Source organism: Amphibalanus amphitrite, unplaced genomic scaffold (assembly GCF_019059575.1).
Source record: "Amphibalanus amphitrite isolate SeventyFive unplaced genomic scaffold, NRLGWU_Aamphi_draft 000315F_arrow, whole genome shotgun sequence".
NCBI classification, from domain to species: domain Eukaryota; kingdom Metazoa; phylum Arthropoda; class Thecostraca; order Balanomorpha; family Balanidae; genus Amphibalanus; species Amphibalanus amphitrite.
This window is the reverse complement of record NW_024881810.1, coordinates 60,814-86,311: the sequence shown is the minus strand read 5'-3', so window position 1 is coordinate 86,311 and position 25,498 is coordinate 60,814. Positions and strand designations below refer to the sequence as shown.

The window sequence follows — 25,498 nt, the reverse complement described above, 5'->3', positions numbered from 1 at the left end:
AGCAGTAGGACTATAAGGCAGGCTGAGTGAGCCCCAATAGAGCCGTTGCGAGGCCCCGCGCGAGTCGTGCGCGGCCCTCAGATGCCAGTTTTGAAAACCAGGAACCTGTGGGGCTGGGGGTCTCCAGAGGTCGGTGTACCTATTCTCTCCCGCCGCCAAACAGCTATATGGGTAAATGTCGTAGTCTGAAAATGATCTCTGGGTTTCACATGCTTGTTCAAAGCAAGAGGTATCGTACTTTTCCGAATTGTTTTATTCTGGTAAGGTCATGAATCCGCGTGCCCGACCCGAACTTCCAGTATATGCTACACCGATCCGTCGCCGTGGTGCAGTGGCCCGACCGGTGGAAACACCGTGGGACGGGAAATGGAACTGGTGCTTTTGCCTTAAATGCTTAAAGATTTCACGCAAGAATGAGGTGGATGAAGCATAAGTAATGCCAACTGCGCGGCGCCTCGTGGACGTAAAAAATTAGCCGATCACCCCCCCCCCCCCAGTGACTGATAAATGTTATGTCCCGCGAGTGTGACTTTGGCCCCCCCTTTTGCGAGCGGCTGCGACCGCCAGTGAGGTCACCCGAGGTCACCAAAGGTCAATGACCTGACCTGACCTTCAGGTGACCTTGACACCCACCCTAATGCATGGGAGCAACATCAAATCACATGTTTGAACGTTTGAAACCACGAAAAGCTTGCAAACGCGCGGCTAATGCGAGCCGACATACGCGGAATCGCGATTCCGGCCAAACATGGTCTCGGAAAAGAGGTCACAGGTCAAAGGTCATTTGGGTCAGGGTCATGAAATTTTCAGGGTAGGTGTAAAATTGATCAATGCGAGGGTACTGAAAGTTTCGTCGCGATCGGCCGCTTTTTACGCGAGTTATTCGCGAAAAACCATGGGGGGGGGTCCATCCGACCCCCCCCCCTACACATGCGAGGGTTAAAATAAGCTTCAAAAATAACTCGGCAATGATGTACCGAACTGCACACTAAACATAGCCGACACGTAGATATTTGAGCCCCAATTTTAGAACTCGAAATCAAATTATAGCATACGCATTACAAAGTCACAGCTGCTGCGGTTTGGGGTTCAAACAGTCGCGGTCGGGCCCGCCTGCCAGTGCCGTGTAAGCCTCACACCCTGCGCGAGCCGTGCCTGCGCCGTGTAAAGCCCACAGCCTGCGCGAGCCGTGGGGCGCGCCGGCCGCCGGTCGGCCGGCGCCGTGCGTCACTGGCGCGCACGGCGCAGCTGCACGAAACAGATGTCCTTCGGAGGCTGCCATGGGCGCGTCACTGGCGCCGCTGCCGCCGCACACTGGTCGGAAACGCCCTCACGAGAGGCCATGGGCGATTCCGGAGTTTCGGATTATTTTTTATATAGATCGATTTGAAATTGATCAAATTATTATACTTAGGCCAAAAAAACTAATCCGGGTGACCAAAAATAGCTGTAATCAGCCCCCGAAGATGGGGTATCCCAGAACTCGGAAACTGACGCGGAGCAAGAGGTTTCTTGAGCCGGATATTCAGAGTCTTATTGCTGATAGACACCAAATTGAAATCCCACATATTATGCATCAAAATGTTCGTTATGAAGTTGCCGACTGGTCAGTGCAAAATTTTTGGTATACTTTTTCCCTAACTAAGATGTACTATAGCTTTTTTATGAAGGCTCTCCTACAGTGATTCTGGAATATAACTGCAAAGTTTAGGTAAGGAAACAACAGGTAGTCCCATCTAGTTCCACTCTGATTTTTTGTGAGATGAAGTAGGATTTAAATTTACACCAGGGCAACATAAAAGCTAACTGCGCATATTTGCGCAAAATTTGCAGGAGCCGCTCTTCCTACCCAAGTACCGCCCGCCCCGCCCCAGTTTCGGCTCGGCCGCCGCGCCCGGCTTACGCTGACCTGTGTGGCCTGCACGCATCCATGCGTAGTTGACTGGTCATTAAAAACAGATGCGCTTGAGCTTATGAATTTTGTGAAAAGCGCGTTTTATGTATGCATTTATGTATGTATTGACATCAAAAGCCTTCCACATATTGCGTGGCGATTACGGCTTGCATTTAGAGAGCCTTGCTATTGACAACCATCACTCGGCTGAAGAAAGTGGAAATTGAAACCTTTGTGAATATAAGACGCTGCAAATATAGGACACCTGTCACTGACGTCGGGTTACCTTGGGCCGTCTTTTTACATTAGATCACAATTCCGGTATTTAACCCTGGCCGGACCGATTGGTTTTCTACATTGACCGGGGAGGGTTGGTACAACTCCCTCGCCGTTTCGCCTCTAACTGAGCTAGAGCCTCGCGGAAAAAACAAGCTTGTGTGCCGTTATAAGACGCAAAAATTAGGTACTACCCGATTTTAAGGTCTTAGGTCAGCCAGTGACCTCTTAGGTCAGGTAAGTGCCACAAGGCACGGACTCGGTTTTAGGTTAATTACTTTGCCAAAAATGGTCGCACTGCCGCGATTTTGGCATAATCGTGTTTGTCTAGCTCAGGCGCGTTGAATGCTATACTTGGTTTTCGGGTGAAGTCAACTTAACTCTCGCCGGCACAGGCCATTTTGCGTCCTTCGACGGCACAAGGGGGGGGGGGGGGTTGGTACGACCCCGTCGCGTTTGGCCCCTGATCGAGCTAGAGCCTCGCGTAAAAAAACGAGCGTGTTGCCCGTCACGAGAGGAAGCCGATGATACCCAATTTTAAGGTCCTAGGTCATCGGGTGACCTTCCAGGTCAGGTCAATGACCCGAAAACTGGGAAAATCGGGACCTGTTAGAAAGTCGTATATTGTGGCTGCTATGTGGTTTTCCGGGGTGCTGATCACGAATATCGTATTAGTTTTGATCAGAGATGATGTCTTTAAGCATTTAGACCAGGTCGGGTCAGGTCAGGTCAGGTCAACCGGTAGGGGTTGTGACGGGTATTCGTAATACGTGTCAACCGCCTCTGACAGCTTCGTAACATGCTACGAAGGCGCCAAAACTACTTCGTAAATGTTCAAATGGTTGCTGAATTAGAATTCAGCTCCAAAAGCTAGCCTAAAAACATGTAAAACTCGAAAAAGTGAACCGAGGTCACCCGAGGTCACCAATGGTCAATGACCTGACCTGACCTTCAGGTGACCTTGACACCCATCCTAATGTATGGGAGCAACATCAAATCACATGTTTGAACGTTTGAAACCACGAAAAGCTTGCAAACGCGCGGCTAATGTGAGCCAACATACGCCGAATCGCGATTTCGGCCAAACATGGTCACGGAAAAGAGGTCACAGGTCAAAGGTCATTAGGGTCAGGGTCATGAAATTTTCAGGGTAGGTGTAAAATTGATCAATGCGAGGGTACTGAAAGTTTCGTCGCGATCGGCCGCTTTTTACGCGAGTTATTTGCGAAAAACCTTAGGGGGGCTGCATCAACCCCCCCTGTGCCGGCGAGGGTTAAGGTGTTAACCTCGGGTCAAGGTCAGGTCGGAGCCCCTCAGGTCACGAAAATGGTTGAAGGAGGTCATATCGCATATCATTCGATTCGGCAGGTCTTCCTGAGTCCAATGGTGGCTTTCACGACTCTCTAGCTCCATCTGATCAGGAGTTATTGACGAAAAACTTACATGGCCTTAGTGACGTCATAAATGACGTCACGCAAAGTCAACAATGCTAAAGTCAAGCACTGGACCTTGCAAGGAGTGCATGAAACCATTCCCGGTGCCCGAATAGCAGCTCCCAATTTCCCTTGTTGACTTAAAGTGGTGCTAGATCCTGTATTATACTCAACTATGACGTCATAACTTAACAGATTCACGTCATATATTTAGTGCTTGACATCCAAATGATAGCTTACATATGACAGAGAAGGTATGCAAAGTTTTATGAAGTTTGCTTCACTAGTTGTGGAATAACAAGCAAAAAACTTTTGCGGAAAGGCCGCTGGCCTCTCGCTGGAGCGTTTCCGACCAGTGTGCGCCGGGCCACGTCAGCCACGGCCGCGAGCACGGTCGGTACGGCGGAGCACGGTCGGTACGGCGGAGCACGGTCGGTACGGCGGAGCACCGCATGAGCACGGCCGGGCAGCCTAAGCAGCTCAACAGCGGAGGATCAGGAGAGCGAAGGGAGGTGGAGCGAGGAGGAGACAGAGTTCGGGAGGAGGTAGAGTGATCCAGGAGGAGAAGTGAGGAGGTAGAGATGCATTGTTTATTGCTTACCTGGCTGGGACTGAGGTTTTCCAGCGCCTGCATTACACTCTGTTCCGGCCGATGACTCTGTAACAAGAGAAAAGAACAGTCAGCAGAATCCACCGGGGAACGGCTGTTCACAGATCAACACAACTCACAGACAACAGAGCAACAGAGCACAGATAGTCACTGACACAGCAGCTGAACAACAGTGTTTGTTTACATAGTAACCAAAACCATGACGCAAGGGCGCACTATTCCGCTGAAAGTAGCCATCAGACATCTAGGTACCTATGCAAAATGCACAATATTGTGTGTCGATATAAAACATCCATCACACGTTCAGTATCGGGTCATAACATCGGTGTAAACATAACTACTGCCTGCAGCGCACTGCTGTAAGGCCACACCACACCATCACGTGAGCGGAGCTGCAGCATGTGACTGGCCGCGCGGCAGGGACGCACATGATCCGGAGCGCGGCGGCCGCCGAGTTTGTTTTTGCTGCGGGTCGGTGCCAGCTTCAACAGCCCAGCAGCGCTGAGAGCCCGCGGCGAGAGCGGTCGGACAGACGGACCCGTAAAGCCACACTGGTGGGCACGGATCAGGCCGGTAAACCTGATGCCTTGAGCCCGTCAGGTGTTGTTCTTCAGGTCTTGTGACACTGTCCTGCCTTAGTAGTGCACCGTATACGGGGATGCAGGGACGCTGCACAATTCCACACTCAGAAGATAATAGGGAAGGATTCACCGCCCACCGCAAAAGTGAATACATCGTCCTCGTTCCTGCAGCCACCCTCCTCTACTCCTGCATACTCAGCCACCCGGTCCAGTTAGTATCAAATGAACTCGACCGTCATATATCTTCATGCATCGTCGACTCGCCCCACCGCCGGCAGGCTTAATTGTAACGTAAGTACTGCCGCTGCCCATCATTAATTCAACAATCGCCACCATTATCTAATAAACCCCGCATGTGAAGCCGCATCTGACGCGCGTATTGAGCGCCCCCATGGATGCACCCCACCGTGGCGGCGGCGTATTGGACACACTCCTGGTGGTGACTGGGGAGGTGCACGAGTGCATATGATACGGTCGTGCACCGTCCCCCTAGCTCAGTGAGGGGGGGGGCAGAGCGGCTACTGTGCACCACTGGAGACGAGGGGCCTGGAACCACGCGAGGGGCGGATCGGGGCCGGACGGGGGTCGTTTCACCGCCGCCGTTCCCACTGCCGCCTACACTGCATCGACACTAGTGGTCGGACAATCAACGTCAGCCAATCGGGCGAGCGGTCGCATCAGCGAACGAGCACGCCACGGGTGCCGCAGGCGCGCCACGACCGCCGCCAGTGCGCCACGACCGCCACCAGTGCGCCGCTGCCGCCCAACAGCGGCTGTGCAGTGTGCAGACTGCAGTGCAGCCGACCCGGCCCGACAGAGGATGCAGCCCATAATGGACCCGAGTAATCTGGCCGACGAGGAAAATGGTCCATCCGCTCGCATGACCAACCGCGAAGGAAGGGACGCCTCCGGTGGCACTTGCCTACATCGGATGTGCAACATTCCAGGGCCGACCGCCCGGTAGGCGCAGAGGGTGGCGCATGGGATGAGTCACTTCTTTCTCTCTTACGTTCGTGGCTGCTTAGTCACCGCAAATAAGCCTTTCTCTATTGCTAGGCCTCTCTGTGCCCACACGGCATAGGACAGACAGAACTTAATGTCAGGCAGGCGGAGCCGAAACGTTTTTTTTTTTAGAAACAGGCGAACTCGCCTTGAGAAGACACACACTTTGTCGCCTAGAGAGTCGATATCACTCCACAAAACTCCGCGTTACAGCGTCACCACCACCTACAGCTGCGAACGACCGCTGTGCCCTCAGCCAGCGCCGCCGACACGGCAGCCGGCATGTATGTAGGTGTAGCGAAATATGGATAATCGATACCAGAGGCCGGGTGACGGTGACGGCAGGCGTGTCAGAGCCGACGGCAGAGCTGCGTCGCGCGGCGCGCGGAGGGCGGCAGCGGGGGCGGGGGCGGGTGACAGCCGATATATGTCGCAGTCCACGCCCTCTGGCCAAATGCGTTCCGAGCCTGGTCTAAGCTTGGTCCGGGTCTGGTTCTGCCCAGATGGAAGAATGGTCTCCTCCCCATTCTTTGATAACCCTTTGGTTTTCCATGCAATCTCGACTTGTTGTTCTGCTTCGTCCGTCGCATCCGAACTTTAGCCTTTTGACCTCCTAGTCCATCGGTCGCCCTCTCCGTTGGTTATTTGCTCTTCATCTCCCTGTCCATCCGCAGTGATTTCTCTCCTGGTACTGCACCAACAAACACTCTCAGCTCGGTCAGACGACGGGCTGGGTGCAGCTCTCAGACAAGGCAAAGGGAGAGGAGTCAGCGAGGCAAAGGGAGAGCTCCGCCAGCGCGGCGCCGCCAGAGCGACCATTGTTGGCACACCTGCACCTGCACGGCCGCCGACATTTCGATCGCCCACCGACCCAGATCCATCCGGGCGTGCACGAGCTCCGGGCGGCGGCGCGGGCGGCGGCGGGGGCGGCGCCTGACGTGACCTGACGCCCGCGGGCGGCGGCGGCGGCGGGGGCGGCGGATCAGCTGACACCGCCCGGCCGGGGTGGACCAAACAAAGGCGTCCGGAGTGGAACAATAGTGGGTGGGCGGCTGGGCATGCCGTGCCGAAACTGAGCCTCCAGTGGGCAGACATCGCCGGGCCGTCTGTCTGCCATCTCACACGAACCGTGAGCCTGGACTGCCAAACCACGCGCTTCAGATATTCCGGAGCCGGCCTCGAGCACAGGCGGTTAACTATGAACCCACAGAGCTGTGTATGACGCAGTTTACCAGGGGGCTGGCTGAGGCCCATGGGCTGTTTGGACTGCCGTCACGTTGCACGGGGCTAGGCCGGGTTTACCTCAGCGGTCACGCGGAATAAACGTGCACGGAGGCTGGTAGAGCACGGCTGCATATCGGATCAGAGCACGGCCAAACTTCTGCACAACTACCGGTGGCTCGATACGGAGTACTGACTGGACAATCGATGACTATCGAAGTTATTTCCGAATAGTTGGCGGCCCGCCAACAGCGCAATGCCCCTGACATTGAGATCCAACTACATTCAACCAAATCTGACCAAAGTGCCCCTTCACAAACTGACCAAACCGATGCCGTATACGATACGATACGTGAAATGCGACCTTGAGGGCAGCCCTGAACTACATAACTCAGCACACCTCTTTGTTGCCGTTTGTGACATTGACACCCGCTGAGCACGAAAACGACGTCATCGCGAGCCACGTCAAAGCTCGGCAGATCAATGAGGGCACAACAAAGCGCCGGCGGGGCTCGGGGAGCGGCCAAAAATCAATGCGCGCCCCGGCCGAACTGTTGCGGTGGCCGGTGTATCGGCCGGCTGTTTGCCTGCGCAGGGGGACGACACTAATCCATAGTCGGCGACCGGCGCGTCCCCCGGCTCCCCGCGGGTCGCGGCGGCGCTCAGAGTCGCGCGCGACGGCCCGTCGGAGGCGGCGACACCCTATCCACCGGCGCAGCGGCGGGCGCGCGTCGCCGGCAACGAAAATCAATGTACGCGGTCCGAGCGGGATCCCACCCGGGCCCGGTCCCAACGACGAAATGGTACACCGCCACGGAGCTAGTTATCTGAACGGAGCGGTGCGTTACAAACATTGAGATAATGAAGACAGATTGACCTAGCTTTGACGAGTGACCTTTGCATTGATGAATATCGAAACACGTGTGCTCGAGTTGGAGCTGAAAATACAACTCTCACGTATACAAATCCCGAACAACTCCTCCTCTGCACCAGCATCCGTCCATGTCTCGTTGAGTGACCGAGACAGCGTCACGCAGTGCCCCGGCCGAGCGACGGGGACCGGCAGTCGACGGAGGGAGCCTGTTTCAGGCAGCTCGAGTCTCGATCAGATGATCGGGCAGGGTTCAGCGTCCGCCGGAGTCAATTCCCCCGCCGCGCCGGAGAGCTCTAAATGGAATCCTGGAGATGGCGATCAGGATCAGTACCGGTTCGCAGTCTGAGGCTCGCCTCAGCAACTCGGCCGGGCTGAGGCGAACTTCCCAGGCATGGGAGGATTGCAATAGCCAAACCTCGGGTCCACCACGACTCGTGTTGGCAGTTAAGTTTGGGCACGACACGGATAGACCACATGACTGCGGGTCGAGCTCCCGGTCACGGCTGGGAGTAGGAGAGGCAGCGCAGCGGAGGCGACTGTATTGACCCGACCCAGCGCCACCTGCGGACGATCGGTGACAGACACACCGGTAATGGACCCCGGCCGACGACAGAGCAGATGGTCCGGGATGGTCCGTGGTGGTCCCCCGGGCAGTTCTTGCGCATGGGCTAATATCCCGGATGGTCCGGTTTGGTTTGTGGAGGGCCCGGACGGCTCCGATACCCACTGGTTTCTGATAGGACTGGGAAGAATGTCACGTCCCTCCAACTCCGGCATGGACTCCGACCAAAACGTCCCGGCTCTCCCACTGAAGGTCCGGTACTTCAGTCATGCTGTGGGCTCCGGTTAAAATACCTACTCCTCGTCAGGATAGATTGATGTACGGTCATAGGCTAGACCAGCATCGGGCTGCGACATACAGTTAGTTAGCCGGGTTGGCTGCCACACCGAGCAGAGAAAAGTCCTGTCAGAGCTATGACCCGGGTAAGTAAGAAAAGCTGGCAGCCGATTTAGCTCTTTTTAGTGTCAGCACTTCATCGGTGCACGAAACACTGACGTCATCGACAAAGCCTTCCAGGACGGAGCGGTGTCATCCTAGGGGGAGGGTTCTGAGCTCAGAATGGATGAAAGTTCCAAAGAACAGCGAAGTGCGGCTAGCCGCACATCAGGCATTACACCAAAGAACTCGACAATATATCGCAGGTCGTCCCGCGTTAGTTCAATCATATCTGGCTATCCTTATACATGCCACTCCTGTCGAATGCGTGAGAGTTCCGATACGGTTACTCTTTCAGTAAATAAGTCCGCCACCATCGGCCCCGGTTTCACGAGCCTCACACCCGTCCCCTACCTCTCCCAGGTGAGGTTGGCTGACGGGCGGGAGGTGGCCCGGTGCCGGTGGCCCGGTGCCGGCGGCTCGACCGGCCGACTGGCCGACCGGCTCCGGCCGCCAATGTAATCATTACCGGCCATCTGTGGCCGGCGCCGCGTCACACAGGATCAATGCTGGCCCTGGCGCCCGTCCGGACCGGCGCCGACCGGGAAAAATGGCCACAGAACTGACTGACGGGCCAGGCAGCCAGACACAGGCTGACGAGAAGGGTGAGGTATTACTCAGAGGTGCCCAGACGGGGGAACTCTCAGGTAGCCCGCCGAGCCGCAGAAACTGATCCGTACAGTGTGTCTAAAAAGAATGTACCGTCGCCACTACGTGGCGCTGGTGTCGCGAGCCGGTAGTTGGCTGAATCCGCACCAGACCACACATTCCCAGGCGCTAGGTGACAGCTGCGCAGCGGCCGGTAGTAGCGTAAGCCCGAACCTTCGTGACACGACCCCGGGGGGGGGGGGGGGAGGGAGGGGAGCGGGCGGGGCAGCGCGTCAGTAGGGAGGGGTGCTCCAGCAAGCTGGCAGTTGTCGCGGCCAAAGGTCAAGGGGTCACACACCAAGCGAACGGACGCTGATGTGGGTTCGTGGGGATCATGAACTTGTGTGTGGTAGGTGCGTCTTGCGATGCACGGGTGATACGCCAGGTCTAAGCCAAAGGATTCAGGGGAGAGCTGATGAAAACACCTGGTCAACTACGGCGAATAATAGTGCTGAAAAATGGAAAGTATGGGTCAATGCAAGCCTTCATGACTATAAACAACTTTTTGAGGACGCAAAGGCCAGCATTGAATAACGATATCCGGATCGAAATTATAAATAATTAAATGCCGAACTAATAGCGCTGCAAAACCCTCCTAGTAAATTATCAAGTCGGATTATACCCACTTGAATTAAACTATCCTAAATAAAATTGTTAATCAACTTTTTAACACTGACGTTCTTTATCATACGATAAGTATGGGGTTAACCAAGATTCAGCATCTTCCGCGTTCAAACAATTACCTGTAAGGCTAGAACATTAATGGCCAGGTAAAAACATGGTCGGGATTTGATCATTTGATTAACCGGATTATAAGTCGATTTTTTAGTCGGGATTTGATAAGTCGGATTTTTTTACGCAAACCGCATTTTAAGTCAAGTCAGGTCACTGATCTATGACGTCATAAATGAGCAGTCCTAAAATGAACTGTGTGAAACTGTCCTAAACTGTCCTCAACATTTTAGGACTGTGTGCACACTCCTAAAATGTTCCAACTTCGCAACACCCTCAGTGCAGAGCTTTCATAGGGAGATGAAACTTACAGGATCTTATAGTATGATCGAGAGTCTCACAGCTTGTATAAATGTATATCTCGGATTTTCTGAAGCGTCGCCTGAGATCAGGTCAGTCTTTCACCATTAAAAGTCAGGGGAATATGGAAATTGCTAGTTTGGTCCGGAAATGATATACAACTATCTCAAATTCTCAAGCACACGGAATCGTGCTTTCATGCGCTCCTTGCAAGGTCTGTTATTAAAATTAAAGCATTGCTTTAATTTTGCTTTGTTGATCTTGCGTGACGTCATTTATCACGTAACCAAGGGTATCAGTTTTTCGTCAATAACTCCCGATCAACTAAAGCTACCGAGTCGATAAAGCCACTAATGGACATGAAAAGACCTGCCGAATCGAGATATGCAATATGACCTCCTTTGACCAGCTTCGTGACCTGACGGGCTGTGACCTGACCTTGACCCGAGGTTAACACCTTAACTCTCGCCCGTATTGGTGTTTTTCAAGCCGCAAACGTATAAGGAAGGGGGGGGGGGGTCCGTTGGACCCTCCCTTGCCGTTTCGCCCCTGATCGAGCTAGAGCTTCGCGGAAAAAACGAGCGTGTTGGCCGTGACGAGAGGAAGTCGATGATACCCAGTTTTAAGGTCCTAGGTCATTGGTTGACTTTCCAGGTCAGGTCAATGACCCAAAAGTCGGGAAAAACGGGCCCTGTTAGAAAGTCGTAAAGCGTGGCTGCTATGGGGTTTTCGGGGTGCTGATCACGAATATCATGTTAGTTTTGATCACAGATGATGTCTTCATGCATTTAGGCCAGGTCGGGTCAGGTCAGGTCAGGTCAACCAGTAAGGGTATTCGTAGTAGGTGGCAACCGCCTCTGACAGCTTCGCAACATGTTACGAGGGCGCCAAAACTACTTCGTTAATGTTCATGTGGCTGCTAAATTCGAATTCAACTCCTAAAACTGGCCTAGAAACATGTAAAACTCGAAAAAGTGAACCGAGGTCATCAAAGGTCAATGACCTGACCTGACTTTCCGGTGACCTTGACACCCACCCTAATGCATGGAAGCAACATCATATCCCATGTTTGAACGCTTAAAACCACGAAAAGACTGCAAACGCGCCGCTAATGCGAGCCGACATACGCCGAATCGCGATTCCGGCCAAACATGGTCTCGAAAAGTAGGTCGCAGGTCAAAGGTCAGGGTCATGACAATTTCAGGGTGGGTGTAAAATTGATTAACGCGAGGGTAACGAAAGTTTCGTCGCGATCGGCCGCTTTTTACGCGAGTTATTCGCGAAAAAACCGAGGGAGGGGAGTCCGTTCGACCCCCCCCCCCTATACGGGCGAGGGTTAAGTTGATCTCACCCGAAGAAAAAGTATACCATTCGACACGCCTGAGCTAGACAAACACGATGCTGCTAAAATCGCGGATCTGCGATCATTTTTAGCGAAGTTATTTACCAAAAACCGAACCTGTGCCTTGGGCCACTTGACCTGACCTCCGAAGTCATTGGCTGACCCTGGTCCTTAAATCGGAGACCAATCGCTGCATTTCGTAACGACGCACACGATCGTTTCTTTCGTGAGGCTCTAGCTCAATTAGGGGCGAATCGGCGAAGGGGGGTTGGAAGTGTTTCCTCACTTCCAACCCCCAACGTCCCCTCGGTATTCAGAAAACCTGAAGGTCCGGTGAGGGTTAAAACGTTTCTCCTGAACGAGGAAGAAATGTAAAAGTCAAAGCTCTACAGACGTCCTGTAAAAGTGGCCATAATAATAAATTCGTTAAAAATAAGATGCTTTTTAAACGACTTCCTCATATAAAATCGGGTGCTGGGAACAATCTTATAAACGCTTTAGAATGGACAGGGCGTCACTGGCTAAAGTGTGGGTGCAGAAAACGGCTATTACCTAAATGCAAAATGGTTTTCATGCATTTCAGTCAATTGTATATTGTCGGTCCCAGTGGCCGAGCTAAAAAAAAAAAAATCGGTAGTGTTTTGCATCTTTTACGCCCTAAGAAACTACACCATCTATCGAAGTGGGCGGGCTTATTTGAATGGGAGGGCGCATTATGCACGAATCGAGTGCTTTCGTTTATTTTGGACTGTATTTTACCACATCCACTGCTGGTATCACTATTAATATTATCTAATGCCGTGAATACGACAGCATTCCATTTATAAGATTGGGCCAATGGAGTCGCGCCCCGCGAGCTCGGTTTTCCGCTGGGCCGCTACAGGCCAGGAAGTCGGGCTTCGCCTGAGGGCAGGACAAAGGTCAGCGAGGGAGCGCGGGGTCAGCCAGGTATCGCCAAGTGCCGAGCGGATGCCGCTCCCTCCCCCCTCTTCCCCTCTTCTCCCCTCCCCACCTCGGTATAGATGGGGAGGGACCGAACTGCCAATGACATGCGAGCGGTCAAGGCCGCTCGCGCGGCAGCGACCCTGGCGGCCGGGTGCCGCAACTGGGATTCAGCCAAGTTACCGATTCGCCTCCTGTGGGAGAGCCAAACCAGGGGACATACTTTTTAGATATACTGTACCTACCACCACTGGCCTCACGAGTCAGAAACAGGGGGAGGACCTAACGTGCAATACCATGGCACCTCGATGTCCATTTGTGGACGCTCGCGAGCCTTCCAAGCATGCATTACACTAGATTATGACCCCCGCCCACCGCCGTCCAAGTCGTAATGTATCTATTATGTCGTGCGCCTATTCGTTTGAAGTGGTTAGCGGTTGTAATGTGCACCATGAGGAGCGGCTCCAAGGGACAACTTAGATCGGCGTAAAACCATAAATGCCGTAAAATAGCTCACATGGTGCCATCAATTGAAAAAAAGCTCTGCCTAATAATGCAATGCAATTACAAACATAAAGCTTCAATATCAGTAAATAGGAGGTTACGCAGCTAAAGAGAGGCATTGTATAGCAGTTCCGTGCCCGGCATAAGTCAGTCGAAACCTCTTGCTCGTGCTGGGGAGATATCAGCGCCGGAATTTGGGAACGATTCTATTGATGGCCGGCGGACAATCACAGCTAGTGATTCGGCTCCGGGAGGATCAGAAAAACAGGTCATAGCTCACTTGCCCCCGCCGCCGCCCCCGCTCAGATTCCGCTGAGCGATCGGCCGCCGTGTTTTCGTCGTGGCGTCGGCACGTCGGCGGCGACAGCGGCGCCCGGGGCTATTTTCTGCAGCCGGCCCGGTCGCGCACCGCGAGCGGTCGGCGCCGAGCGACGGGCCGCCCACCGCCGCCGCCCGGTGTCCGCTCTCCGCGACAGTCGGAGACAAAACGGCCCGCTCTAATTGACTTGATTCGTATGCTAACGGGCTACGGCTGACCGAAGCCGGACCCGAAACGTACCGAGAAAGTAGTCCGTCCGTCCACTGAGCGGGATACGGCTCTCGGCCGATATCGGAGGGCCGCCACCTCGGCGCAGCGCCGATCGTGACCGTCTGGTGGCGAGCGGCGGCCCAGTTCGGCCGGCGGCCCGCACACCGGTCACGAGGCGACCGCAGGAGGGCTGCTCTCCCACGGAGGTAGCCGCCGCCGCCGGGCCGTCGCCGCCGCCGCCGCGCCGCTCCAGGCACGTGAGCACGCCCGAACGATAACAAACCGGAGGCGGAGGCGGCGGCAGGCGCGGGAACGGTGCCAGCGCGGGCGCCGCCGGCGGGCCGCGCCTGGTGACGGCTGCAAGGCGGCCAGGTGACGCTCCAGCCGCCCCGCCGGCGATACCAGCAGAGTCTGCCCCGGCGCACCCCTCCGTGACCACACGGGTTCAGCCGGAGGGTGATCCGGTGTCCAACGGAAACCGGACCCGTCATATAACCGTCGCAGCGCGCGGAGGGCTGATGCCCAGCCTTGGGCTGCTCGGTAAGGGACGGACAGCGGAGTGGTGAAACTGAGCAGGGAGCGCGCGACAATGCTGGCGCTCGTCCTGCAGCATTGTCGTACACAAACGGCGCTGCATCGTGCGCCAGCCGCCGAACCCGTCCACGCGTTTGTTCCTTCGCCCGCCAGTTTCGCAGAACGGCCGGCCGCCAGCAGTTACACAGGCGACAGCGACCACGAGGTGTTGCGAAACCGCGCAGCCTCGCCGCTGCCGACGCCGACACGCAGCCCGAAAACTGGTCCGCCAATAGCGCACGGCGCACGGCACGGCGCGCGAACCTGTCCCGCTTCCGGAGGTGCGGGTAATCCTTCCCGTGCGAACGGCCATCGCCGCGGCCGTGAGACGGTCTCGAACTCAGAACTGGGGCGGCCACCAGTTGTAATGCAGCTATTTGATATCGATTGTTCGGCTTGCAAATTTATGTGAGGTATGGGAGCTTAGCGTCAGGCTCCTCGCTTTTGGAATTTACCTTTGTTGCCGGCCAACGTCTTTTTCACCATGTAGTTTTGAAAAACGGAACGAAGCGTTGCAAGTACCGATATCTGCTCACGCGCATTCAATACGCTATGCCAGTGAAGATAAAATAAGTAGGTAGTGGTACAGAGGACCCAGTCGAACAATGATCTCGACTTTGAGCTGATCCCGTGCCGGGCCAACGTCAGAGCTCGTGACGGCCCTCCCCGCTCCGCCGCCGTCTCCCAGCAGCAGCGCCTCTGGCGGGCGGCGGGAGAGGCGAAGTGGCGGGCGGCGGCCCGTCACCGCCGACCGGCCGCCGGCCGCGCGGTCCGAGCGCCGCCCCCGCCCCCGCCGACTGGCCACGTGCCCGTGTAACAAGTGGCGACTGCGCGCCGCGCGCTCGGTGGCGTGCCGCCGGAGCTTGCAGCTGGCGGTGGCGGTCGCCGGTCAGCGGGGCACGTGACGGCCGCCGCCGCCGCGGCAGGCGTCACGAGACCAGTAGGTAACCGCGGCGCCCAGTGGAGGCAGTGAGCCAAACGGGCACCCTGACCAACGCCTGTCCCGACCGAGAGAGCGCTTCGACCAAGGCCAGCGTCACCCATCCCCACACATCAATCTTACCGACCAGCTTACCCACCAGACCATCAACCCACCACCTCCTCTCTCTGTCTTGCACATCAACTCAGCTCCTGCCACCTCCCCAGCTCCGAGCCAGCTCCACCTCTCCCAGCTACCCTCTGCGGGGTTCCGCCGCTCCGGGGGAGAGCCCTATGCGTGCATCGACCCTCGGCGCGCCGCCGCCGCCGTCGGCAGTGGCGTCGGTCGCGAAGCCCCGTGCGGACGGTTTCCAATCGGCGGTGAGTGGGCGGCGGACTGTCGGCGTCTGCGCTCCTGCCGTCGGCACCGTCCGACCGAAAACAGGGGACCGGCCGGCGGCGCTCAATACACCGCCGCGGGCCGGGAGACAGCCGGCAGGGAGACGAGTATGAGAGACAACGGACAGGGAGACCGAGAGATCACCGTCAGAGAGGCGACCCGCCGCAGAGACGACCGACTCGAGAGACAGCCAACCGATGGACGTTCTACTTCTAACAAACCCTTGAGACAACCGTCTGACAGACACAAGATGCTCGATTCAGTCTCACAGGCTCAGGCTTGTCCACGGTCTAGCTGTACTGCCTATGCCTGGTCTAGCCGGACATAGTATGGAAGGAGGATAATAGCGGTGGATACCGGCGGACAGGTAATGTCCCGGTGTGAGACGAGCAGCGAGCTCCACCGAACAGCGCAGCGGGCATTACCTAAGGCCGCGTCACACTGCACGATCATCCCCCGACCAGTTATGGTATCAGCTCAGAGCCAATGCGAAAAACAACGAGCTGGGAGATCGCTGGGCGCCGCGCAGCAATAAGCAGATTGGGTGAAAGCAGGTGGATGCGAACACACTCCTGGTCGGGACGACAGTAGTAGAGAAATGCTACCAAACAAATTTAGAAAGCCACTGACACGCTTACATATCTCCCTAATGATGCCAGAAACCATCTGGGATCAGGGCTAACACGGGGAATGGGACGGTCTGGGCTGCCAGCAGACCCTCCCGATTCCCGACCGAAGCATTCCTGAGAGGCCGGTGGTTCAACAAAGAACCATCTGCTCGGGAGAGGGATGGCTAACACGAGCCGACACTGACGAACCCCAGTCGAAGTGTGGGTTATACTCCGACGGAGCTGAGCTATCTGAGTCACTTAGTAGATACCTGGAAACTGGCAATGGGCGTAGACGCGAGACACAATAACAATAGCTGCAATCAGCCCGAGCGACACAAGCAAGGGCATTATTTCACAGACTGAAAGCAGCCTACAGAGATAACCAAAGACAGGGGAGCACCCACCAGGTTTCGGGACACATTCCGAAGGGCAGGCAGCTGAGATAACGAAACGAGAGGGAGAAGCGGACACGGGACACAACACACAGACATGCACGAGAGGGGACGAACAGCCCAGGGGAGAGGCGAGAAACAAAGCGTGTGTGTGTGTGTGTGCACGTTAGGGAGAGTACGAATCAGAGGTGAGAAGAGAGAGAGAAAGAGAGAGAGAGAGAGAGAGAGAGAGAGAGAGAGAGAGAGAGAGAGAGAGAGAGAGAGAGAGAGAGAGAGAGAGAGAGAGAGAGAGAGAGAGAGAGAGAGAGAGAGAGAGAGAGAGAGAGAGAGAGAGAGAGAGAGAGAGAGAGTAGGAGCGTAGCATCACTCACCATCAGTCCGCTCTCGACGGAAGGCAGCAGGATGAGCTGACAGCCGTGCACCACCTGGTTAGCCTCCAGGGTGCCATCACGTAGCGGCCTGAGACGCAGAGAAAGGGGACGGTCAGTTAGGGAGTGATGTTGGGGGGGGGGGGGGGGGGCGATGGGTGCCTACAATAAGGGTCACAAAAGGCATAGATAGATCAACGGTAGAACGACTCAAACATATCAAGGTACAAACAATACAAGCATACAAATAAAAAAACATAAACATAGACAATAGACATGTCTCAAAGAGAAACTGACACAAGTCAAGGATCAGGGTCGGGCGGGCGGGTAAGTTTAGCCTGCAGTGGGGTCGTGTGAGAATCAGACAGACAAAGTCATGGCTGTGTCTCTGCCGGCCGACACATGCACTCTGCACTCTGCAGGGGAAATGGGAGCCGGCGATCCATCACTCAGCAGTCGGCCGGTCCGGACCGGACCCGATAAACACGGCAGTCTGCAAACAGCCGACACATGTACCGGGTGACTGCCAACGACCGTGGTGTAAAGCATAGGACAGCCATGGTAAACCGGCTCAATGCTCATTTCATGCTCATCATGACCCGTGGTGAGCCTGCTGGCTGTCCTGCTGGCAAACGATCATAAATTGCCGCTTGTTACAACCATTTTAATGTAAATAGGGATAAAGACAGGGGATAAAGACACCTTTTGCGAGGGCTATGGAAAAATCCATATGCCGTCCTCACAACGTACGATACAAATATGTCTTCTCTACTTGCGAATACCGTGGCCATTCTAGCGACTGCATCTGAGGTGACCATGGCAGTCAGCCGAGGCGGCCAGCCGTCCCAGGCGCCCCGCCGTGGCTGCCGGCACGATCGGTGCCGTGTTGGCGCGGATTATATGGGAGGAGGCGCAGGCCGTGAGCGCCATAGGCCGGCGCGTCTCGAAGGTCACTCGGCCTCTGCAGCAGCTGCCCTCCACTGCAGTCAGCTGCAGGCCGACCGGCCGGGCCCGTCACGGCGACTCCCAGGAGCGCGGCATGAGCCGGTACGCCCCCGGAGCTGTGGACAGAGGTGGGGCGCACCTGCCGGTCCAGGGCCGCCCCGACGGCCAGCCGGCCGCCCCGGGCGCACCCGTGCTTCCTCAGACTGCCCTTCAATCAGTCGGGACGGCCGCCAGCTGCCGGGCAGATTCTCCGAGAAACCGTGACGATACGGGCTGTCCGCCTTGGGAGACGGGCGATTCACAATGGCGGACAAGCTGACCTGCCAAGGAGGAGCTCTACGAGCAGGAGCTAGGTAAGAAGGAGGTATATGAGCTACACTGAACAGTGAGACAAGCAGTGAATGTTAAATTGCTGATGTCCCCAAGTTGGAATGCTGAAACAGCGGCCACCCATCGGGACGAGCGAGTCGACCGGCTTATGTCACAGCGGCTTATGTGAGGCTATTCGCTAAGCCAGCAGGATGGGCAGAGGCGGCTCCAGCGGATCAGAGAGAGGGGGACGGAGGCAGTGGCGGAGCGAGGTCCCCTGCCGGCGGGGCTCAGAAGGGCCACGTGAGCAGCCGCCAAGGCCAGCAGAGGCCGGCTGCCTGTGGATTAGACAGCCTTGTCTGGGGAGCAGCCGCCGGCCGCCGGGCGCTAAACAAAGGCCGGAAACCCGCCTGCCGCCGCCGCTGCTGAGCCGCGGAGCAGGTGAGCGCCGTGTCGCGTATCATACCGCGCTGTCCGCTGGTGACCTGTCACGGCTACTGAACCCGACCCGCCGTCACGCCTCGGCTCGAACCCGCCTCCCCCATCGCGTCGGACGACCGGGGATTCGAGGGAGCAACCGAGACAATACACTCACAGCCATCCGGTGTCGTAAGTTATACAAGAAAATTTGGGGCATCGCTGGCATGTGACAGGCCACGGTCCGGTCTGTGATAACTGCCCGAGAGTCATCTGCGCTGACGGAGCCATACCCCGGCTCAGTGAGCGGGAGAGGCACCGAGACAGCTGCCACGGCTGGCGCGGCTCGCATTCCTTGCTCTTTTCCTGTCTGGCCCTCCCCGAGGACGCCAGGCGGAGCCAATCAGAGTCAATCACCGACAAAGGGATGACGACAGGGCCCGGTTACCAGTCGCAGCTGCCCGAGAATCAGCTGCGGCTCCAGATGGCTGCACGTCATGTCGAATACAACCATTCTTGCAATGCACACGTGCCTACGAAATCCAGCATGTCCTCACAAGGATCCGGCATATTTTTAGTAGGTATATCCCTCACCACGAACACCGATAACGACGGCGTTTCTGTCAGCAACGTGTCACCAATTTCTGTCTGGCTCCGTCCGCTGCCAAAGATCATCACGTGAGTTGTTGGCACGGCTCTCCCGCTCCCCAGCTGACCAGAGAGCCGCGGGTGCCGCGCCGGTGCGACTACTCTGTCACCCGGCGGGCGGCGGGCGGGCGGCGCAACCTTGGCCCGCTGGCAGCGCGCGTGTGACCCGCTCCCCGGTCCCGTTGGTGACCGGCGAGCCGCGTTGGCGGCCCGGCCGACCCGTTAGCGCCGCCACCGCCGGCCGCGCGCTGCGGTCGGTTTATCGGTGACGCCCGCTGGCCCGTCCGGCCGGCCGTTCGTCCGGTCCGGTTCAGTCTCGTAAACTGCGCCCAGCTAGCTGCACTAATGCACGGACAGGACGGGCCGGGCCGAGTCGGGTAACCAGTGACCAGGCGCGCGGCTTTGGAATGTCCAGCAGTAGACTCGACCACGCTTCTAACCCTGCATTGACCGTTAACGCAGCATTAGCGTCAGATGAATTCTGACATCCCTTGCAGTGGCGGAGCAATGACAAGTTATGACCCTGTCCACCCCGCAGGGATGTTTCGTCAGAGGTGGTCCACCGAAGGAGACCAGACGTGGACGGGAACCTCCCGAGGTCGGGTCGTCCATCCTAAGGGAGATCAAAGACCGTCGGCACGTCAGGCTCGACTCCATTTGTGGAGAGTCGAGCCCGTCGTTTACGACATAAAAGGACAGCTATAAAACATCAGCAGCACGACACAGCGACGATAACATCCATCAGTAACCTTGCAGCTGGTGTCATCTCACCAATAAATATCCCTCACACACACACTGATACACTCATACTGTGACTTCACCCGTGGATCCTCTGTGAAGTCCCCAACAAACCCTGCCCCGCCAGGTCTCTCGGCTGCTGCGCACACGGAACAGACCCCGTAGTCTTCCCCCGACCATCGCAGCGCCGACCGGGCACTCTGGTTGTTTTCCGGCAGTCCGGCCGGAGTGACACATCGCATGTTGGCTGCGCTTGCAGGCCGGTATGGCGGCCGCGGACGGGCGGACGGGCGGGCGGCGGGCGGCGGGCGGGCAGAGGCGCCGATTACCTCGCGCCGGCCGGTGGCGGCGGGCGGCCCGGCTCCCGCTGATGGACTGTAATGGAATGCCACCGTCCCGACTTCCGGTGTCCCTGGGCGGCGCTGACGGCGGCCGGCCGGGGACCGGCACAGGGGCACGAGGCGGAGCCGAGATTGGGCGGCAGGTGATAGTGATGTCAATTTCAGAAATTTTGGAAACCAATACCAAACCGATACCGACCAAAACCACTGAGAGTATACCAAAACCGAACCGATTTTCAGAAATAGGGGGAAATACCGACTAGATACCGAAATCAGGGTATTATCAAACAAATGCTTCAAACTTTCTCAAGACATAGGTATGATAAGCCTTGAAAGGTACCTAATACTTTGAAATAAGGTTACAAAAACAAATCAGGCAATCTCTTGATTATTTGCATTGCAAAAAATACATTTATAACTTATTTTGTAACTATTAACAAATATTCAGGTCAGTTATTTTACTGGAATGTGGATTCAAGTCAACTGCATGAGGTGTTAGGAAAATAACTTGAACCCTGAATCTTGTCCATGCCTGAACCATCAAACCTTCTTTCAATTCAAGTCATTCATTTCGAGTCCGGTCAAGACAGGGTTAAGTGTGTTATCATGATCCAAAAGTGGTGACCCAATTGACAATGATGGGCTACACCTTGTGCTACACCATTAATGTAAACAAAGCCCATGATACCTACAGTTCAGCCCAAGTAGCATGGTGATTGGTGACGATACTGACGCAGCCAATTTTTCTTCATCCACAAATGTGTAACACAACAAAACTTGATAAATAATTACTTACGAGGCACACTGATAGATAGCAGACACCACTGTAATGATATCGCGATGAAATCTTAGTAATATGTCCATAATTTTACGGAGGAATTGACACACGTCACGTGTCATCTAACTTACTATTCTAACAGAATCCGTCTGTGAGTCTGTGAGTCTGTGTGTCCGCACATCGTGTAGTGGGTTCAATTAACCTCGCCTACAGGGCAGACGGTAAGTCGTAGGAAGTTGAAATTTGCACACCTTCTAGGTGACAGAACGGGTCAGCGCCATTTCTAGGTTCCGACTCGCTGGGGTGCACGGTTCGCGCGTGGGGCGCGCTGGAAGAACGCCAATGAAATTTTCATCGGTTCGTATATCTTCATTGAGAGCCGGGGTCGACAAACTTTGTGGACTAAATGCATGCCGATCGGTGGCGGGTGCCTCGCATTGGCGGAGGGGCAAGTTTTAATTTGAATAAAAAGTGGCGAGAGAATGTGTTGATTTTCGTTCAATGGGAACAATTTGTGATACGAGTTTACAAATGCACCGCGTTTGCCGCAATGCGTCACAATTATCTGAGGGCGTCATTTTTGCCGCAAATCGCACAGTTTTGTCAAATATGGTCCGATGTGGGTACAATTTGGTGCCAGGATGCATGCTCAACCAACAGGTTCAGATGCGCCGCGTTTGCCGCAATGCGCCACGTTTGCCACAAAGCGCCATTTCCGACAAATTCGATTAAGGGTAATGGAATTGCACGAATAGGAACAGGGCTGGGAACACTTTAAGTCTAATACTTTAGTACTGATTGGATCCAATTATTCTGTGACCTGACATGACCCAGCGGTGTTGGTAGGGGTAGGGGTAGGGGTAGGGGTAGTGGTAGGGGTAGTGGTAGAGGTAGGGTAGTGGTAGTGGTAGGGGTAGGGGTAGGGGTAGTGGTAGTGGTAGGGGTAGTAGTAGGGTTAGGGTAGGGGTAGTGGTAGGGGTAGTGGTAGTGGTAGGGGTAGTGGTAGTGGTAGGGGTAGTAGTAGGGGTAGTAGTAGTAGTGGTAGGGGTAGTAGTAGGGGTAGTAGTAGGGGTAGTAGTAGGGGTAGTGGTAGGGGTAGTGGTAGGGGTAGTAGTAGTAGTGGTAGGGGTAGTAGTAGGGGTAGTAGTAGGGGTAGTAGTAGGGGTAGTGGTAGGGGTAGTGGTAGTGGTAGGGGTAGTGGTAGGGATAGGGGTAGGGATAGGGGTAGTGGTGGAGGCAAAAGTAGAACAGTGGCCCGGGCTGATTCCATCGGACGAGAGGTGACCTTTGTGACCTTGCCTGACCCAAATTGACCGGGGCTGACCCCTTTGACCCGTCTTGACCCCATATCAGCCAAATTTCATCCAACAAAGCCCTCAGAACAGTTCTTTTTTAATTCCGTTCACATTTCCGTCCATATCTATGCTTTTAGACGACACATCGACTTGAAACGAACACCATTCGAAAGCAAATTGGCTGGTGCCGCAATTTTTTACTACCACGCAGCAAAGCAAGTGGCGCAGCCGCTTGTCTATATTACTATTTGAGGAGGGTGCGTCTGTCCGTTACCGAGGTCCCGACTTGGTGGTGCTTTGCGTGGACTACAGGCCAGACCGTTGCACCTAGCGCCCTGAAATTTGCACAACTTATAGATCAAGGATGTGCGACGTGCCTTTGAGGGGTCTGGGCTCGATCAGATTGGTAGGGAGCGCGTGGCGTGTGCTCAAAAAGTGCAAATTCGCGTCATAGACTTTGCATGTATAAATCGGCTTGCAAAATCGGGCGAAAATGGCTAAATTTGCCCGACACGGGTCCGATCCCCGTGCAATATCTCGGTAAGTGTGGGCCCGATCGGTACGGGGAAAACAGCATCGTGTAGAGAATCGAACGGGCTATTGAATGGTGTGCGGTGCAGGGGATGGCACGCGCCACGTGCACCCGTGAGGAGACTTTTATTGGAAAAATTGCGGTTTTTGACGGATTTTGGAATTAATTTTATTTTTAGGTGACCGTTAAATGGAGCGAGTGGAAACAACGCCTATTTGCAAGAGAAATGTACCGCCTCTCATATAAAAATTGTGAAAAGCTGATTGATCCAAATCAAGGTGGTGCAAATCACTGGAGAAAATGGTGTTTGTCAATGATGTGCCACTTTATTAATTACACGGGTTTTGCTGCATAACCTGATACCTTTGGCAATTGAATATGGTACCATTGGATAGAGCATTCAATTCTGTCCAATATTCACTCTTCATTTTTGCATGATGAGCAACAGTATTCTTAAAAATGTAAATGTTCCAAACCATTACATTGTCATTTTTAGCGAAATTCATCGATGGCCCTCAAAAGACTTCATGCCAGTGTTCGAATCATTCTTAAGTAGAACGCATGATAATACGACACGGGCACCTCGATGCGATGCATCTTTTTTGTTTTATTACAAAATGCTTGGCCGTTAAAAAGCAATCGAACGAAATGGATAGCAACCAAATCGACACAGACCAATCCAATACCCACGGGTCAAAAACAGCCCTTCCTCGCGTTGCGGAGCACGCGGGTAACCCTAGTCTCTTCCATAATGGCGGCCTTACAGGCGGCGGCCATTTGCATTAATGATTAAACTGTATAAAATAAAGTTTTTCTTTTCTTTTTTGCTTATAGTCCACTTGAATCAAAATTCCTTGTATAAATTTTGACATCTTAAAATTAATTCAAGAAAGTTGTAGGCCGCTTTCGCTGAAAAATGAAGTACCAGAAAAACGAGCTATATCGGTTCCTCAACCTGGCGCAGCTGCGGCATTGAAATGTTTTTAGATGTGTTCAGTTTTGAAACTGCTGTGTGCGAGTCAAGCCAAAAGCCAATTATATTTTATGAAGCTTATGATTAAATTGCTAGCGATCTGTACCTGTTGAGAGAGCAGGAAAGAGAACACTAATTGAAGAAAATAAATTATCCACAGGATCATGACAGCATCGCTCACTACAAGGCTTTTTGAAGTTGAGCGAAGTCAAAGTTGAAGATTTGTGGGGTGATGCGGGTGATGATGAAGTGACAAATGCTGCCTTAAATATTAGATGATAATGGTGAAGCTAGTGCTGTATTTAACAGGGTTTTGGATAATGTAATTGCATTGCAGTAAAATGGAGAGGAAGACAAGGTCAAGGATCAATCACAGACTCCTCAAAACAAATTCAAATTTGTTGCTAATAAATGCTTTGGAAATTTTGAGAAAGGTGGTTAAAGTATGTTTTCCAGCATACAGTGAGTTAAACATTAATTCATGTTAATGTCTTGCACAATGGCTTTCTTTGTAGGATAATTATCCTCATGGTATTGGAATTTGCTAACACTGATAAGTTGCCATTTAACATTGGTAGACTGATGTATTTGATATTACAGTTGATGTGTTTGCCCATTTGTTAGGACATCATGCATTTGGGAGAAATGGGTCATGATTGCCATTTTTCTTCATCGAGTGTCATTTAGCAAAATCAAATTTGAGTTCAGAAGGTATATAAAAAATGCTTTTCAAATATTTTATGACAGTAGTTGATTTTCATGATACCGACAAAATACCAAATGCTTTTAGTATATAATACCGAATACCGAATCGGTATTGGTTCGGTATCGGTATACCGAAATATTGGTAACCGATTGACACCACTAGCAGGTGAGCACCGAGCAGACGGCTGAGACCGGGGGAACAGCTGATTTACAGACCGACCGTCCACTGGTCCATGCCATGGTCCATGCCAACCAAGGCAGGTGAGCATGGCAACCAGGCTGTGGCCTCGAGACAAGGATAAAGATAAGACAACAGATTTACTGGCTATCCGATCAAATTCCCAGCCAGGCAGGCCATTGGCTAAAGCATAACGCTATAGACAGGGAAGGGTGACAATCACTGAAAGCTGACGGCACCTGTGCGAGTATTTCGATCAGCCTGCGGCCGTGCGGTGTAACCGCGGCCATGTGACGGCGTGTCCGTCGGCCGCACGGAGAGCGGTGTTTGTGCCCGTTTCACGGGCCGGGTGACAGGCTGGCTCACCGGCCGCCTCCGCCGCCGGCCGGCCGTGGAGAGCGAAACAACAGCGTCCGGGGGAAAGTGGGCACGCCGCGCGGCCGAGTGCAAACAGGCCGCACCGGAGGGGCAGATAGCAGGGCCGAGGAAAAC

At 54.4% G+C, this 25,498-nt stretch overlaps 1 protein-coding gene across 1 annotated transcript in view; it reads right to left on the bottom strand.

Annotated features, from left to right (window-relative positions):
- LOC122388256 (midnolin homolog) overlaps positions 1 to 25,498 on the bottom strand; it is a 60,132-nt gene that overhangs the window by 30,834 nt on the left and 3,800 nt on the right. The window contains exons 2-3 of the mRNA XM_043379163.1: positions 17,151 to 17,238; positions 4,205 to 4,261 (exon numbers count right to left, since the gene is read on the bottom strand). Of these exons, the coding sequence (XP_043235098.1) occupies positions 4,205 to 4,261; positions 17,151 to 17,238 (145 nt within the window). The remainder of the gene's footprint in view (positions 1 to 4,204; positions 4,262 to 17,150; positions 17,239 to 25,498) is intronic.